Source organism: Pangasianodon hypophthalmus, chromosome 1, assembly GCF_027358585.1.
Source record: "Pangasianodon hypophthalmus isolate fPanHyp1 chromosome 1, fPanHyp1.pri, whole genome shotgun sequence".
Classification (NCBI taxonomy): domain Eukaryota; kingdom Metazoa; phylum Chordata; class Actinopteri; order Siluriformes; family Pangasiidae; genus Pangasianodon; species Pangasianodon hypophthalmus.
In genome coordinates, this window is record NC_069710.1 from 22,700,939 (window position 1) to 22,718,423 (window position 17,485).

The 17,485-nt window shown below is 39.7% G+C and overlaps 1 protein-coding gene across 5 annotated transcripts in view; it reads right to left on the reverse strand.

The window, feature by feature from the left end:
- The window catches only part of col14a1a (collagen, type XIV, alpha 1a), a 90,213-nt gene that overhangs the window by 29,360 nt on the left and 43,368 nt on the right, over window positions 1–17,485 (reverse strand). For all 5 annotated transcript variants that reach the window (XM_053233013.1, XM_026939729.3, XM_053233018.1 and 2 more), the window contains 11 exons: window positions 14,503–14,619; window positions 12,501–12,647; window positions 12,045–12,119; window positions 11,076–11,215; window positions 10,345–10,468; window positions 5,094–5,237; window positions 4,544–4,708; window positions 4,297–4,335; window positions 2,326–2,464; window positions 363–505; window positions 58–167 (listed from right to left, as the gene is read on the reverse strand). In XM_053233013.1, coding sequence (XP_053088988.1) covers window positions 58–167; window positions 363–505; window positions 2,326–2,464; window positions 4,297–4,335; window positions 4,544–4,708; window positions 5,094–5,237; window positions 10,345–10,468; window positions 11,076–11,215; window positions 12,045–12,119; window positions 12,501–12,647; window positions 14,503–14,619 — 1,343 coding nt within the window. The remainder of the gene's footprint in view (window positions 1–57; window positions 168–362; window positions 506–2,325; window positions 2,465–4,296; window positions 4,336–4,543; window positions 4,709–5,093; window positions 5,238–10,344; window positions 10,469–11,075; window positions 11,216–12,044; window positions 12,120–12,500; window positions 12,648–14,502; window positions 14,620–17,485) is intronic.

Consider the following 17,485-nt stretch of genomic DNA (forward strand, 5'->3'; position numbering starts at 1 on the left):
TGCTGTGATTTCCTGTCAAAGTTGTAGCCAACACAGTATAGTATAAAAGTGACTGACCTTGTGAAAACTGCCATAAAAGATTTTTCTGATGTCAGGTCCTTCAAAGGTCACTGTCTGGAAATCACCCTTGTAGTCATAGTTAAAGAATGTCAATGTTTTCCCACCATCTGAAAACAAAAAGAGATTCAAAGTGAAAATAAGTTTCATATGATACAATTACTGTATTGTTTCTCTTTTCAGTGAGAATGTTATTGCATTGCCACAACAGGCTGTTGCCTGTTGAAAGGGCTACTGGTGTTGTGCTTAAGGAAGCTTTTTAGTGACCAATATGCAAACAGCAGGCCTTCAAATACAATACTCACTGTCCAGGATGAGACCCACCAAGGGTTCATTGGCTTTATTGAGAATTTCCCACAATGCAAAGGCCTCCTGAGGAGTTTCTGGTAGGATGCGGAACAGTACTGACACGGTATAGTCAGAAGGGAGTCCCTCAGGGTGCAGATATCTACCACCAAAACAAAGATGTCAATTAAAATGTGTTTTATCTGAACACTGAATACAGTGTGCACTTTCTGCTAAAACAGAACCTCTATTTTTCACTGGCTCTGTAACTGTACCAGCTGTGATCTGCTATGAAGCACTCATTAACTGAGCTTCTAATCACAGAGTGGCCTAGCTGCGATTGCTGTGAGTGATGCTTATGATGTGGCTCTGTGGTGAGTGAGCATCAGAGAAGAATGCACTCGATTGTTCAAAGGCACTGAAGCTTTCCACTATAATAACAGTACTCATTCAGAGCTCAGGAAAGCATAGCCTAATCTAAATGTTATCACTCAGCATGGAAGGAAGGATCTGCTTGAGCTCTCAGGACCAAACTCATCAGTGATGCCCTGAGCGCTCAGAAGCCAGTGATTTTATTTTAAGGCTCATTTGGTTGTTCTCAGGCCACAGCATGGACAAATTTGCTCAGCCACTGTAGATGGTAACCTGTTATAACACTTAACAACACTGCATCTTTCCCATCAGGTTAGATCCAATTTTTAAGTTTTAATACCAGTTATGACAGTATCTGATAACTGATCTTAGGTTATTGAGTTGATGGGTGACTTGTAACCCATTTTGATATGAGATTTGTTTTTTCCCCCAAGGTAATGGATGACAAAGGGATTTTACATGTGTGCAACCTCATATTTGTATTCTGAGGAAACAGGGCATAGTCAAAGGAAACAACAGACTTCCCGGGGACTGAATTTAAAATTTTCATTCCCCTGTCCTAACCACCAGCAGTGGTGAGAATCACCTGAATACCTTCTTTTGCATGTTAGCACACATTGCAAGACCATCAACAAAGTCACAAAGTCACCATATGATGTTAAGTTTGAAATAAATACCATAGCAAACCTGCTCTTCAAGCTCTATAAGTCTTTTGAGAGCCAGCATCTGGTCGTGGATGTTGTGAAGGTGTAGAGGGCTGATGTCGGTCACTGGTGTGGTCATAACTGAGCTCAGTGGGCTGTGACATAAAGTATTGAGCTGCCCATGGAGAATGTTGCATAAAGACTACATTCACCATTGGCCAGATGTCCATTATGCATCTGGCCAATTACAGTGAGATCTGGCTTGCCCCATATGAGGCACCGTATGATAAGGAGTTGATGAAGCCCAATTCTCCAGACACTGGCTTGTCGCCTGCAGGGTAGCTCAGGTGCCGGAGTCTGCATGAGTAGCCACTCCTGTTCTAGCTGCCGTCAAGTCTCCCTTAGTGTTTTCTCCACCTGGAGGCTGTGCTAAGGGAGATGGGATGATGGTGGTGGCAGATGCTGCTGCTTGGCTTGTAGAATGTTCACAAAGGCTTGGGGGGCTCATTGTCTTGGGTAATGTGACCCAGGGAGGCTGGCTGTTTCTGAGTTGTGCCATGGATTCCCTTTCTTCTTTTTACCTCGTAAACATGTGCACCTCATGTGTACCTTCTGCATAACACTGTGTGACAACTACATGTAACCTGTTCTCCAAAGCTGGCAACAGACTCCAATCATCTCATGTCATCTCTTCACAGCTGTGGTGAGTGTGTGTTTTTTTTATTATTTATTTATTTATTTATTTATTTTTTTTTTTATTTTACTTTTGGAACCATTTGGAGCTTCATGGGTAATAGCATGAGCTGGATTTCCTCATTAGCTTGCTGTCATTGTTTTCTATCACACTATGGAATTGACAACCATGTGGCCACATTATTATTATTTTTTAAAAAAGTACTTCTTTGAAGAACAGTACTGTGTGTAATGTTTAATCATTTCATCACATGCCAGTAATTCTTGTACATACTTGGTCGGCTGTGAAATGAGAGCATCCTTGTGCAGTCTGTAGCAGGGGAAGCTGTTGAAAGTTCCAGGCTCCATGGAAACACCCTGCACATTACTGTAGTCCTTCTCCACCAGCCCAAACATCTCCATCATACGGAAACCTGCAGCACATTAGAGCAATGCTACTGAACTCAACAACTAACCTCAACTCAGAGCGCAAAAAAGAAATCAAATGTTGCAAGGAGGACTGTATTCAACTTGATTTATATTTATATTTAGTCTTGTTTCACGGGGATAATACAATATATAAAGTATAGAGCTCAGCTCACACTGTGCTAGACAGTGATTATTATTTTACTGCCACAAGTTGAGAGCACATTAAATTAATCCACAACCTCGACACCTTCTTCTCTTGGGCAGATTGATTTTGCTCTGCATGTGCACACTCAGTTTTAGCCTGCACACTTAGATTTGCATTTCTTTATTATAATGTGCTCAAGGTTTTAGAATTAAATTCAAATAATTAAATCCTTTATAAGACTTCAAAGGAGTTACAGTTGGGGTCATAAGTTTATATATGCCTTGCAGTTTTCTGCAAAATGTCAAGAGGGATCATAAAAATTACATTTTGTTTTTTATTTAGAACTGCCCTGAATAAGCTATTTCACATAGCAGATATTTACATACAGTCCACAAGACAAAATTATAACTGAATTTACACAGATGAACCAGTTCAAAAGTTTACATACGCTTGATTCTTAATCCTGTGTGTTGTTACCTGGATGATCAATAACTGTTTTTCTGTTTTGTGATAGTTGTGCATGAGTCCCTTATTTGTCCTGAGCAGTTAAACTGCCCACTGTTCTTCAGAAAAATCCTCTAGGTCCTGCACATTCTTTGGTTTTCCAGCATTTTCTGCATATTTGACCCCTTTCCATCAGTGGCTATATGATGTTGGGATCCATCTTTTTCACACTGAGGACAGCTGAAGGACTCGTACACAACTATTACAAAAGGTGCAAACATTCACTGATGCTCAAGAAGGCAACATGATACATTAAGAGCCAGGGGATGTAAACTTTTGAGCAAAATGATCAGTGTTAATTGTTATTATTTTGTTAAAAGATCTTATTTTTCCATTTAGCACTGCCCTTCAGAAGCTACATAAGATATTTACACGTTTCCAATAAGACAAAATAATAACAATTAACAACAAAAAAACAATCAACATCATATAGCCGCTGTTGGAAAGGGGCTGGAAAAGCAAAGAATGCGCAGGACTGCTGAAGAACAGTGGGCAGGATAAACAAGGGACTCATGCACAACTATCACAAAACATAAAAACAGTCACTGATCATCCAGGTAACAACATACAGGATTAAGAATCAAGCGTCTGTAACCTTTTGAACTGGTTCATTTGTATAAGTTCAGTTATTATTGTGTCTTGTGGACTATATGTAAACATCTGTTATGTGAAATAGCTTATTCAGGTTGTATTCATGCAGTACTAAATAAAAAACAAAGTGTACTTTTTATGATCCCTCTTATTTTTTTAAAATTATTAACATTTTGCAGACTCTGCAAGGTGTATGTAAACTTATGACCCCAACTGTATGTTGCCATAAATGGAATCCATGGTAGAACAAAGCCTGTAAACACTGACTGACTGAAGTCTTTTTGGCAGTTTATTTCAGAAAATCCAGGGGCAAGCAGAAGTAACTCTGATTAAACTGATGGCATGCACACACACTATTTTGGCTAGAGAGCAAAAGAAATTTGCCTGACAGGAGAAGGAAACATACTCACAGATTAAGCTATTATATGCAATCTGTAGGTTTGGCACCATATGATGCGGGATATAATACAACCAACAGTCTCAGTTATGCCTGGACCTATTATATATTGAATATTGAGTAACTGATTCAAATAAGGCATGTGATTACTACACAAAACAACCACATTGTGCATTCTCATGGGAAATTCACTCACTCACCTGCCAAAGTATTCCCACTCATCAGCAAAGATGGACAAGCTAGAGGCAAAAGATTTGAGTTACAATACATAAATACATATCAGCAAGCAAGAATAAACTGCAGAGTTGTGGTAATATCAGCATAAAGTTGACTACTTTGTCAACTTCAGTTTTACTACAAACTCTGAAGACTATGTAAAGAAAAACTACGTAAATCAAATTGTAATATGAGGATCTTAACTAAGTATACCACCTCAACAGGACTTACTGGCTGTTGCTGCCTCACACACAAATGTTATGAGCTGCTCCTCGATTTTACTGACTGCATCCAGATCGTCTACAAAGAAGACGTGTTTCTCACTGGGCTTGCTTGCAATGTTCACCAGCTCCCCGTAATCCGCATCAGCAAAGCCAATGGCAAAGATGATGTAACCTAAAGAAAACCACATATAGGCTCAGCATATGCGACTATACACATGGATACATACATTTTACATTTTAACGACTCCACAGTACAACTTCCTGAGGCAATTTCATCAGAATTTAATAATAAGTTTTGTTTACTACTATACACTGCACTGTTTTTCAGGTCCCATCCTTATTGGTTTCATAGCAATATGTAAAATGTATTATAAACAGTATTTATGGAAATAAACACAAATATTTCTGTACTATACATAAGTTTCATGTTGTCATTAGTGAAACTGTGCCATTATAATGTTTGGATTATTTTTTTAATCCAAATGCAACCAGAACAAAATGTAAAAATATCAACCCCCTGTGTTAATGATGAATGCATTCGCTGTAGCGTCCCTCACCCTCTGTCTGCAGGTCTTTGGAGATCTTGTTAACGTCGTCCTGTGACCGGCCATCTGTGAGCACCACCAGGACTTTGGGAATTCCCCTCCTCACACCAGCCTCTTCTGTAAAGATGCTCTCCTTCACGTGCTTAATGGCTCGACCTGACCACACATCACAAATCACAGGTGTAGGAGCCTTAAGCCAGGAAGCACAATTTACAACAGGTCTGACTGCAAAGTGACAGACTATACTTAGGCTAGAGTTACATCAGCTTTATATGTGACTGCCGAAGGGGAGCGATGTGTCAAAATGTCATGCACCCAACTCCAGAAAGAGATTGTGGCAGAAAGAGAGCCAAAGTCTTTTAAAGTGAATGAAAAAAAGCCAAACTAAAATGTGGTCTCTTTGGAAACACTTAATGAATGCATTATTGTAATGTTGTAAAGAATAAAAAACAGGAAATTAGTCACACTTTTTTGGCATCCTTACTAAGTTTGATGCTTGCACTGAGTGATACCAAACTAAGCTCTGAAAAACAAAGACATTCCAGGTTCCAAGTCCCGCTACTTCTGTTTTCAGCTATGGTAGATATACACTGATCAGCCATAACATTAAAACCACTGACAGGTGAAGTGAGTAACATTGATTATCTCTTGGGATATATTAGGCAGCAAGTGAACAGTCAGTTCTTGAAGTTGATGTGTTGGACTCAGAAAAAAATGGGCAAGTGTAAGGATCTGAATGACTTTGACAAGGGCCAAATTGTGATGGCTAGACGACTGGGTCAGTGCATCTTCAAAATGGCAGGTCTTGTGAAGTGTTCCCAATATGCAGTGGTTAGAACCTACCAAAAAAGATCCAAGGAAGGACAACTGGTGAACCGGCTACAGGGTCATGGACGCCCAAGACTCGTTGTTGCGTGTGGGGAGTGAAGGCTAGCCTGTCTGGTCCAATCCCACAGAAGCTACTGTAGCACAAATTGCTGAAAAAGTTAATGATGGCTATGATAGAAAGGTGTCAGAACACACGCTGCATGGCAGCTTGCTGCGTATGGGGCTGCGTAGCCGCGGACCATTCAGAGTGCCCATGCTGACCCTTGTCCACTGCTGAAAGCACCTACAATGGGCACATGAACATCAGAACTGGACCATGGAGCAATGGAAGAAGGTGGCCTGGTCTGATGAATCATGATTTCTTTTACATTATGTGAATGGCCAGGTGCCTGTTTGTCGTTTACCTGGGGAAGAGATGCACTATGGGAAGAAGGCAAGTCAGCGGAATCAGCGTGATGCTCTGGGTAATGTTCTGCTGGGAAAGCTTGGGTCCTGCCATTCATGTGGATGTTACTTTGACACGTATCACCTAGCTAAACATTGCTGTAGACCAAGTGCACCCCTTCATGACACCCCTTTTCTTGATGGTTACTATTTCTGAGCATGCAAAGTATTTAGCTCTGACAAAAATGAACTGCTCTTTTAAGGTCATTTTTGTCATGATAGAAAGCCAGTCATTACTAATAACAGACTCAAACAGTGCCATGTACTAGCTCTCTTGCACAGCAGGCTCCCTATTATCAAAAACACAACACGGCGACAGGAAATGACACTATTCCCTGCCATTTTGCCTCAATTCTTTCAATACTCTCTAAAGTTAGCCCAAATCAGGAGGCATTAGCACAGCCTTCCTCATGGTTGTTTAGCTGTGAAAAGCCACATTACACTGATAAACTGGGACAAAATGTAGGAGCACCTGTGGCTATGCCAGGCTGATTCTATCTCTCTCCTAATTTATTATAGATGCTGTCAGAATGAGAGAAATACCAGGAGGAGGAGACAAACTGCAGCACTTAGAGACATTGGTATGATATCAGTTTTAAAAGTAACATCAGAAAAGTGGTTATGCTAGGAAAGAGAGCTGTCACCTTGATTTGGTGTTAGTTGAATGTAGCTCTCTGAGCCATGTGTGAGAGCCTGAGCAGCTGATCTTATCACCAATCTTGTGAAATAGAGAGTGTTGTCTGTTAAGACAGGTTTTAAAGGTTTCTTTTATTGACTTATGAGTCAAATAGAAACATGCAGATATTTTTTTTTCTAAGAAACCCGTAATGTTTCTTTGTTGATCTGTAGAGCCTCTCAATTGATTCTCTATATCAGGAGGAACTACTCTAATCTATGTGGAACACTGGGATTTCTACCTTAATATCCTTCTTATGAGGAGAATCTCTCAGTTAGTCTACCTTTACGTCTGTATTTCAATATATAAACAGCCTGAAGATTACCCCTAGTACTCCCACACCTACAAAATCAATCCTATACTGGCCTGTAAATGAGCAGGCTGACTAAGCTGAAAGAAATGAAAAAAAAAAGCATAATCTTACTATCCCTGGATCATCTATCTCTGCAGATGCACAGCAACTAACCTTAGAAATATCCAACAGGGCCCAGCAGGCACTCATAGCATCTGACCTACCCCATGTCAGCCTATCACCAAGTAAAACATCTCTCAGTGGGGGAGGGGTTTATATGCATGTTTGTACTTGTGTGATGGAGGGCAAGAGGGTGCAAGAAGAGATTTTTTTTATTTAAAGCCCCTTACAACCCGATTTCAAATGTTAAGAGAAAAACTTACATATTAAAAAGCTGTATTTACCAGTGAATTTACCAGTGGTATATTAAAAATATATACATCTCGAACTACAATTTAATTAAACTAAAAAAGCTACAAAAAGCGTGCCGTTGTGTCAAACTGTCATACAATCTGATACTGATTGGCAGTGCATCTCCCCAGCAATGTAAAGTGCTAGTAGTAGAAAAGTGAGTAGGAATGATAGAGCGGACCTTCCACAGGGCTTCTATTTTTTACACATGCGTGTGTTTGTGTATTTCTAGCACTGCAGTGCTCAAGGAAAGCGATAAAATCAGGATTCCAGTTCATGTGCACTCCACTGCTACTTCCTTCTAGCTTGTTAAAAAAAGCTGCACTGATCAGCAAAGCATGGCACTGTAACGTGCAGAAGCACCACACTTATCACGTCTGGTTTAATAAAATAGATTAAACTGAGCTTCACGGCCCTGTCGTTTAACTGCCTACTATCACACAGCAGTGAGCGGCTTATTAACCATGAGTTTTGCTGGTGAAACTCAGCAAGATCAGATTAACTCGTATTTTTCTGTATATAACATAGTGAGATTTTGTTACAAAACAGGAAAAACACTGTCAGTCTTGCATTTTCAGTTTGCCAAAATGTAATTAGTGATTTTTAAAAATGTGTTAATTAGATTTAAAAAAAGCTTGCCTGCCTTTTCTTTATAGTACTGGCTGTAGATCAATCATCCATGGTGCTAATTCCCATTCATTTCACTAAATGCACAGGAGAATTATTCACTTTTGCCACACATAAACAATTACTGTACTCTAAAACATACACTCACTGAGCACTTTATTAGGAACATCTGTACCCCTGTTCATTCATGCAATTAACTATTCAGCCAATCATGTGGCAGCAGGGCAATGCATAAAATCATGCAGATACGGGCCAGCAGCTTCAGCAGCTTCATCAACTGTCAGAATGGGAAGAAAACGTGGTCTCAGTGATTATGACCATGACATGATTGTTGGTGCCAGACAGGCTGGTTTGAGTATTTCTATAACTGCTGATCTCCTGGGATATTCACACACAAAAGTCTCTAGAGTTTACTCAGAATGATTCAACAAAGAGAAGACATCCAGTGAGCAGCAGTTGTGAATGGAAAACGCCTTGTTGATGAAAGAAGTCAACAGTGAATGACTAGACTGGTTCGAGCTGACAGAAAGGATACAGAAACTCAGATAACCACTCTGTACAATTGTGGTAAGCAGAAAAGCATCTCCAGAAACACGTCAAACCTTGAGGTGGAGGGGCTACAACAGCAGAAAACCATGCTGGGTTCCACTTCTGTCAGCCAAGAACAGAAAGCTGAGGCTGCAGTGGGCACAAGCTCACCAAAACTGGACAGCTGAAGACTGGAAAAACATAGCCTGGTCTGATGAATCTCAATTTCTGCTGAGGCACCCAGATGGTAGGGTTGGAATTTGGCACCAACAGCATGAATACATGGACCCAACCTGCTTTGTGCCAACAGTCCAGATTGGTGGAAGTGGTGTAATGGGATGGGGAATGTTTTATTGGCACACTTTTGGCCCATTAATACCAATCAATCCTCGCTTGAATACCAATCATTGCTTGAATGCCTTTGAGTATTGTTGCTGATCATGTGCATCCCTTCATGGCCACAATTTACCATCTTCTAATGGTTACTTCCAGCATGATAATGCACCATGTCACAAAGCAAAAGTCGTCTCAAACGTTTCATGAATATGACAATAAGTTCATTGTTCTTCAGTGGCCTTCCCAGTCACTGGATTGGAATCCTATAAAACACATTTGGGATGTGGTAGAATGGGAGATTCGCAGAATAAAAGTACACCTATAAAATCATGTCAACATGGACCAGAATCTCAAAAGATTGTTTCAAACATCTTGTGGAATCCATGCCACAAGAATTGAGGCAGTTTTGAGAGCAAAGGAAGGCCATTATATGTCTACAATGTGATAAAAAATACATGTAGTTTTGTTCACAATCAGGCACAAGGAGGCTGAGTAAGCAAGAAAGCATTTACTTTAGCTTCTGTGGTTGGGGTACAAGGGGTGCTGACGTAAACAGATGGTTAATTCTGGTAACTTTGGTAGCAATGACATCACCTGTTCCAAATAATACTCGCTCCCAAATCAAAACCAGAAGAAAAGGCCAGAAAAAAGAAATTCAGAAATCTTTTAACCAACAGTGCTCTTTCTTTTGCAGTCAGGGTAAATTTACCACATAAGCTATAAATAATACTAAAAAGCAAATTATGAAAATTAGTTAACAGGGGCATTAAAAATGTTTTAAAATCTTTAAAAACAAGTATCACTAATGTATATGTTTCCCTTCTGAAAGTCATACAGGATAATTGCCATAAGAAGTCATTCAAGAAGACCATCCAAATATTACACATAGTATTGCCATGTAAGGAGATGCTACTAGAACTTTCCACGCTCATCTGCATGTGCTTCTAATTACGAAAGCAACCCAAAATTTCCAAAATCCTTATTCACATTCAAAGAGTCATGTCCCCTTTCAGAATTCTTGCATGCAGACAAACTTTCATTCTTGTGCTCCTCAAGTGCACCTGTTTCCTCCCCTTAAATCACCGTGAGGAAGAAGCCAGCTCTCCGGCACATATACATGCCTGTTTTGGTGTTTCCTCCCTTATAGGTGATGCGCTGTACAGCATCCAGCAGAGACTCCTTGTCCCTGTAGGAGCTGAGCTTGAACTCTGTCCTGGCATCATCACTGAACTGAACGATGGCCACCTGTCAAAGAGAAAATAAGGAGCGTTTATCATGCCTGTGGTCTTGGATTTGTGCTACGCTGAATTTGGTGTGAGCCAAGCTAAACCCAAAAATCTTTTTGACCTTGAAATGGAACGCTCCAGTATACTATTTCCCACAATGCTCTGCTGTTTTTGTGTATAAGATTGACTAGCATGTCTGAGTATGAGTGGCTCTGTTGGCATTCTGATCTTTTCTCTGATTCTATTTTGATTTATTGGCTTTTTCCGATTGATGTTGTGTTTTCCTTGTAGCACATGCATGATTTGTTGCAGTGTACCCTGATGAGGTCGGTGAGTCTTGATGGATATCTTTTGGCTCTGGCCTAGTGTGTCTAGACTGGTGGTATTTTTACTTAATACGTTCCCTCTGGACTGAGTTAAACATTAGCCAGTGTGATCTTTACAGTCTGCCCAAAAATAGCCTTTCCTATGATGCTTTGGGTAAATGAACCCATGCTACCACACTATATAGAAACACAGAGTTATGTTTGTTTTAATTCTGTAATCTGAAGAGAGCTCATTATTGAAATATAGGTTGTGGTTGTGTATTGGGAATAATCTGCATGTTTAAATGCTCCCCAGGACACCTGTGTTCCTTCACGACCAATGATATCCAAAGCGCCAGTGGTGCTGTATAGGAAGCGGATGATCTTCTGAAAATTGTCATCTCCTATGCTCCAGGAGCCGTCCACCAAGAACACCAACTCTGCTTTGGCTGCTTTACAAACTGAGAGAAGGAAAAGATTGGGGAGGTGGAGAGAGTAGGGGTGGGGGTGTGAGTGAGATTTCACAGAGACGGAAATCTCATTATTTTATAGATGTTGCAATACAACACATGATCCCCATATTCGCAAGACTGCCTATTTTTCTTCAACTTGGGTCTCTGACAAGACCTCTATTACCATGGGCCAGATAACACTAAGCTGTTAATTAATTCCTAGCTACCTTATTCATCTCTTTTTTGCCAAAGTGTTGTTGCCTTCAACGCATTTAATGTTAAAAATATTTCCTAGCATCAGAGGGGTGATGAAGAACACTCTGGAGAACGCACTTAGCCATGAGATATATGGGCACATAAATTTCCTGTGGGCAGAGTGCTGTGTTTAGGTTTTTTGAGTTGCTATTTTTCTTTTGATGAAATTCCAACTTAGAGCATTAAAACACGGACAGGGACGAAAAGTTTACCCGCACAGCGAAATCCTCAATCAAATTAACTCACATGTTGTGAATTTGCGTCCAGTTTGACTGGACACTGGAAATGTTCATTATTAATTCAACCCTAGGAATCTTGCTGTGGTTATGACGAGTAAAGCTGTATATATCTGTCTTTGCCACTTGTGTACAATAAGATTTTTTTCAGAATATTTATTGAATTATGTGGCTCAAAGACCTAGAAAAGGTTAGCTGTCAGATCAGACATGCATTAGTGAAAGGTCACACAGCTCATAGAGACAAAGCAGACCAACATAAAACAAAACCGGTTATTAAAAATACTACAGAATTCCCTTTTCCACCACCCTTCCTCTATGTTCTTCTCTCTTTTCCTCCCTTGTTACCTTCTTTAGCTGATGGGATGGTGGGAATCGGTGCAGTGGTGGGAGGTGGAGTTGGTGGCTGGGTTGGAGCTGGAACTATAACAGAAAAACAAGGACAAAACAAATCACACAATATCTCAACACAAAACCAGTTGTGTGACTTCACGTCTAAGAACGGATGCATTGCTCTATTCGGGGCTGGTTCAATCTGATTCCCAGACAATGACAGAGAGTGTGCAGACAGAGTGCAGCTCTGTTTACCTCGTTGGCTAAGAAGTAGTCTGAATCATTGACCTGTTACTGCTGCCACTCACTGACACATGGATATGTGTGTTGGCAGAAAGTAGAGAATTGCTGAAACACTGCAGCTGTCCAAAGAGCTGAGGGGAAATCTACTACGTCTATAACTTCCCCTTTTTACTTGGAAGTGTTATCCGATTTGAAAGTGAGTCATCTCAGTGACAGTGAGTCATTTACATGTGGTGTCCATGATGGTGACGGCAGGGCCCTCCATGTTCTGTAGCTGTGTGTAGACGCTGATCTTGTACTGCGTGTTAGGCGACAGGTTGAAGAAACACTGCCTGGAGGCACCACCACTTAAACTGTGCTCCTGTCTGTGACCATCTGCAAGTCAAAAGCAACATGAGATGAGTGGAGAAGACTTACTGAGGAGTGCTGCTCACTTGCCACAACACTTTGAGCTCAGCTATAACCTAATTGGAACAAAACTGAACTGACATTAGCTGGAGCAGGTGACTAAATCCTTCAGGGCAGCACATCCTCAGCAAGACAATAAGACACAATTCAGCACAGGCCTGTGTTTTAACTTTACTCTACTACAATGCATAACACGTCCAGTGCAGTTATGGTCACTCCTTGTCAGCCCTTGACACTTCTATCCTACAGTATGAGGAACTGTGAATAAATTGGATATGAGAAAACTGTGTATGGTCAGAGTCAAGACATGGAATGATAAAAGACAGTTGGTCTAATAGCTGCTATTCATCACCTTCAAAGCTGTAATTATTTTTCAAAGCCATACTGGAGTCAGAGAAAATGAAAAATGCACCAGGTTCATATATTCAGATGGGTCAGTGAGGTCAAGGAAAAGTGAATTACATAAAAGATTCTATCCTTTCTTAGTATACATGCCCAAATCATGCATTTACTTCCTTTCCTTCTGTGTAGCTATCTCTTTCTCTCTCCTCTCTCCTTGTACAATTTTTCCTACTAATATCAATGTCAAAGAGTTTACTTCATACATTCTCATTTGCCTGTCATGGTGTTGACCAATCAAACCAGAAACAATACACTGTAATATGATCTTGGATGCAAAAAACAAAAAAAAAAACAAACAAACAAAAAAACACAGAACTCTTTTCCAAGTTTTTTTCCCCAAAAGCTTATCTGCAGCTTCTATCTCTGGACTCTGGCTAACATTAAAATTTATGGAGCTGTATGAGGACACTTGTTCATTTTCTGCATTTCTCCACATGACACTGATAATAATACAACCCGGAATAATCATAATCTGCCAACAAGTCTGATTAAATATGCTTTCAATCAGATTTGTTAGCTGTGTTCTGAGCTTCTCAAACAATGGGAATAATTTCATTATTTAAAGCTTGGTGTAAAATAATTCAAGGATTTGGCAAGACTCGCTGGTTGATATTTACAGTTATTCAAGACATTTTCTTTATGCAGTTGTTTCAACAAATTGCACTTCTTACTCCAGTCACATTTATGAAAGTAGCAGGGACCTCCTCTCCTTTCTCACACGTGTACAAAGTCCTCAGCTCAACATTTCATAAGTCATGTGGATGAAACCAGCAAGGTATAGCCTAAGAAAATAAACTGGTAACCTTCAGTCCTTGGTTGTTTATTGCATACAATGACTTTTATTAGACTGAAACACTGAAATGCATATACATCAATATTACTCATACAGCAATTTTTCCTGTGAGCTTGGTTTAAAATGTGTGTCTCATTGTATGAGTTATACATTAGACCCCTACAGAGCACCTGCACAACAGACCATCTAAGAGATTCACTGCAGAAAGCATTCTGAATTTCTAACAATTCATTCATAATATCATTACACACAATGCAGCTAGAGGCTGGCTCTGGTTTCAATAGTGCTACTGTGCTGAAATTTCCTGTGCTGCGACTCCTGAATGTCAAATGAAATGGTGGATTTACAGACTTTCCAGAGGAGCAGAAATACTAGGGCATCAGGGATGGGAAAAAAATAAAATGCATTAAATGAGAGCAGTGCTGTTTCAAAAAGTACATGAGTCCTGTCAAAGCATGCCATCAAAGAACATAGAAGGAGCACGATGACTATGCTGGAAAGAGTCAAAGCGTATCCAATTCTTTCAAATCAACAAACTACGGTTAGAACTGAACATGCCAGTGTTTCCCTTTGATGAAATCTTTTTGAGTGTGTGTGTGTGTGTGTGTGTGTGTGTGTGTGACTCACTGAGCAGGGACTCGATGGTGACCCTGTAGAGGGAGGCCTGGCTGACAGGCTGCCATTGTGCACACATGCTGTTCATCTGCACCTGGTATGTACTGAGCCCGCTGACTCCCAGAAACACTGCAACACACACCAAATATCATCAGGACACAAAGTGTACTTTTCAAAGTACTTTCTACTTATATTTATTTTGTTAAAAATTCTTTAGACCAGGTCTCTAAATAATAACCATGGACACTGGGTGTACTGTACAGCTCATGTTGTAATTATTTCTATACCTAATTTAACTCATCAACTCCAGTGGGGTCCAAAAGTCTGAGACCACAATGAAGAAAAATTGATTTTTTTTTTCATTTAATATTGGAAATAAAGAGAAAGTTTTAGAATTTTTTTGAAATATTTAAACCAAAGAAAGTAAACGTTCATTATCTTGAATATTTAATATTCAGGATTCTGCACTGCAAGATTCTGGTCAGATTTTCCTCATGCCTAATCTCTTCTATTGAACCATGTGTTCGGACGAAACGCCGATGGATTTGATCTAAAGTGGATCATAAGGTTTTGCACAAACTTGTGGAGTCCATGCCAGCTCGAGTGCACACTATCATTAAAGCAAAAATGGGATATATAAAAATTCTACTTTTGGATTTGTTGTCTTTAATATAATACAATCAACAAGTTTTAATCTACAAATCAGAAACATACAGTAACTGGGGGTGGGGAGTGGGGGGGTTGGTGGTAAATATTTTATGACAGTTCCAAATGCTTATTTGTGGGTGATTAACACAACACACACAGCACAGCTGACTGTATACAGTACGTGTCATCATTGCTATTCCATATTTAACCAGTCCAAACATCAAATGAATACATTCCACATTTGAATACATGAATATATCATGCTGTGATTTTATTAGGATATTGCCTCATCACCCCCCACCCCTGAAATTAATTCCTTGCTATGTCACTGCTCTATGATAGACTAATTTGATAAAATATTAAATTAAAATTCCATAAAACATTTACACATTTAAAAAAAATAACTGCTGAATTGTTAAAGCTTTGGGGTGTATTCTGGTAGATGTGTTCAGCACACGCAAAGCTGAAGGAAAAGAAAACAAGGTTCAAACAGCATTCCTATCAAATGCTGCTTCTGTGGGGGTTCTTCCAAAAGACTGGTCCTAACCAGACTTTGTTTTTTTGGAAACCGCACAAAATGTGCTGTGTCAAAGAACACTAGTGCAAAAAAGAAAAAAATTAGCTTTCTTTGGAATTAACACATTTTAGTACAAACCAAAGCCACAAGCCACATGGTCTAGATTTCTCAGTACGATACTCCTCTTATGGTTTACCGTAAAACAGACTGAATTCTAACATCTGACTACAGTTTCAGTGCTGATGTTCACTCCCTGCAGATGAATTCTGGTTCCTGCCCCATGAATCATGACAAACATCAATGCACATCAATAATATTTGGTGACATGAATATTCACCGAAAAATCTTTTAATTCATTAATGGTGCATGTAGGATGCTGAATATGAAACGACAAAGCCTTTTCGTTTTTTAGGTGTCCAAAAAACTCAGCATAAAGACTCACAACTCTGCACCAAACATATGGCACAATACAGAAGATTAGCCTTCAGGGTTTTGAATAATGCATGCCACAAACCTTCCCTTTCTGATATAAGCTACATTATTTTAATGAGCTATGTTCCTGCTGAGAGGAGCTTCTGGCTTTGGATGATAAAATAGAGTCAATTGAAAAACCTGGTATTGTGGGTTTAATTATTTCAAGGTAAAACTATATGAATCACCAATGGAGAAAGTATTATGTAGATATTTAGATATAGTTATTAATACATATTATTTAAATCCATTACCTTAAAAAGCATAGCTAACAGGAGACTGCAAATGTGTTTGTGTGTATTACCGTATCTTACAGCAGCCTTCCAATTTCTCTCAGATGATGCAAACAGGAGGTAAATAGCTTTTTCAAATAGCTAGACAGTATTATTTTGTCATCATAAGACAATAACATCTTAGCACTGCCTTCATTACAATGACACATATGGAAGCTTCCTATGAAGAATCTGATGATGTGTGGCAGGTATGTCCTGTGGGGTGTTTTAGGCAGCTATCTGACAAAAGGGATCTTTCTTATAAAGGCATCCCAAGACTTTGGCATCCCAGCACTGCTCTTGCTTATCTAGGTAAGGTAAATTGAGAGAGTGACACAATGGCACACCAGAATTCTTTTGTGTACCCGCAGGCCTCACTGGAAAAAAAAAACCCAATCTACTTCCTATTTGATGAGAAAAGCTCAGAAATGTATTAGTTTGTGATACAGCCTGCGCTATCACATTTATATGCAAAGGACTGTTATTACAGTAGCTGTGCATCTGAACATTAATATTCCTTTGGCTGTCTGTCATGAAACCATCTCTGTTTCAGAAAGAGTTCTGTTAATGGTTATGAAAGGAAGAATTTAAGATCACAAGACTTATACCTAAGAACTGCTGCTGTAATAATAAAGACTATGATGGCACACTGGATATCTTTTCAATACATTCAGTACTGTTTGATTTTATAGTATACAACTATAGAAGAGTAATGATTTATGGGTTCCCTTTTGACTCTGATTCCTCTCATAATTTCTTCCTCAGTCATCTCAGGGAGTTGACTTTTGGTCAAAAGCATTTGGCCTATCATTGTGAGATCAAATCCCAATGTTGCCATACCCATCCTTAGCTGAGAGCCAAGGGGAGCAAAATTGGTCGTAATCTCTTGGTAGGAGAGATGGCATATTCTCTCTCCCCTGTCAAAAACTCTAGCCAATCATGGGCGCCTGTGAGCTCAAGTATGTGGAAGAGGGCAGATAGCTCTTTTCTCCGAGTGTTACGCTGCCCTATGACCCAGCATGAGCAACAGTTAAAAAAGATGTGGTTGGCTGGATCCATGTATCACAGAGGAAGTACGTGTTAGACT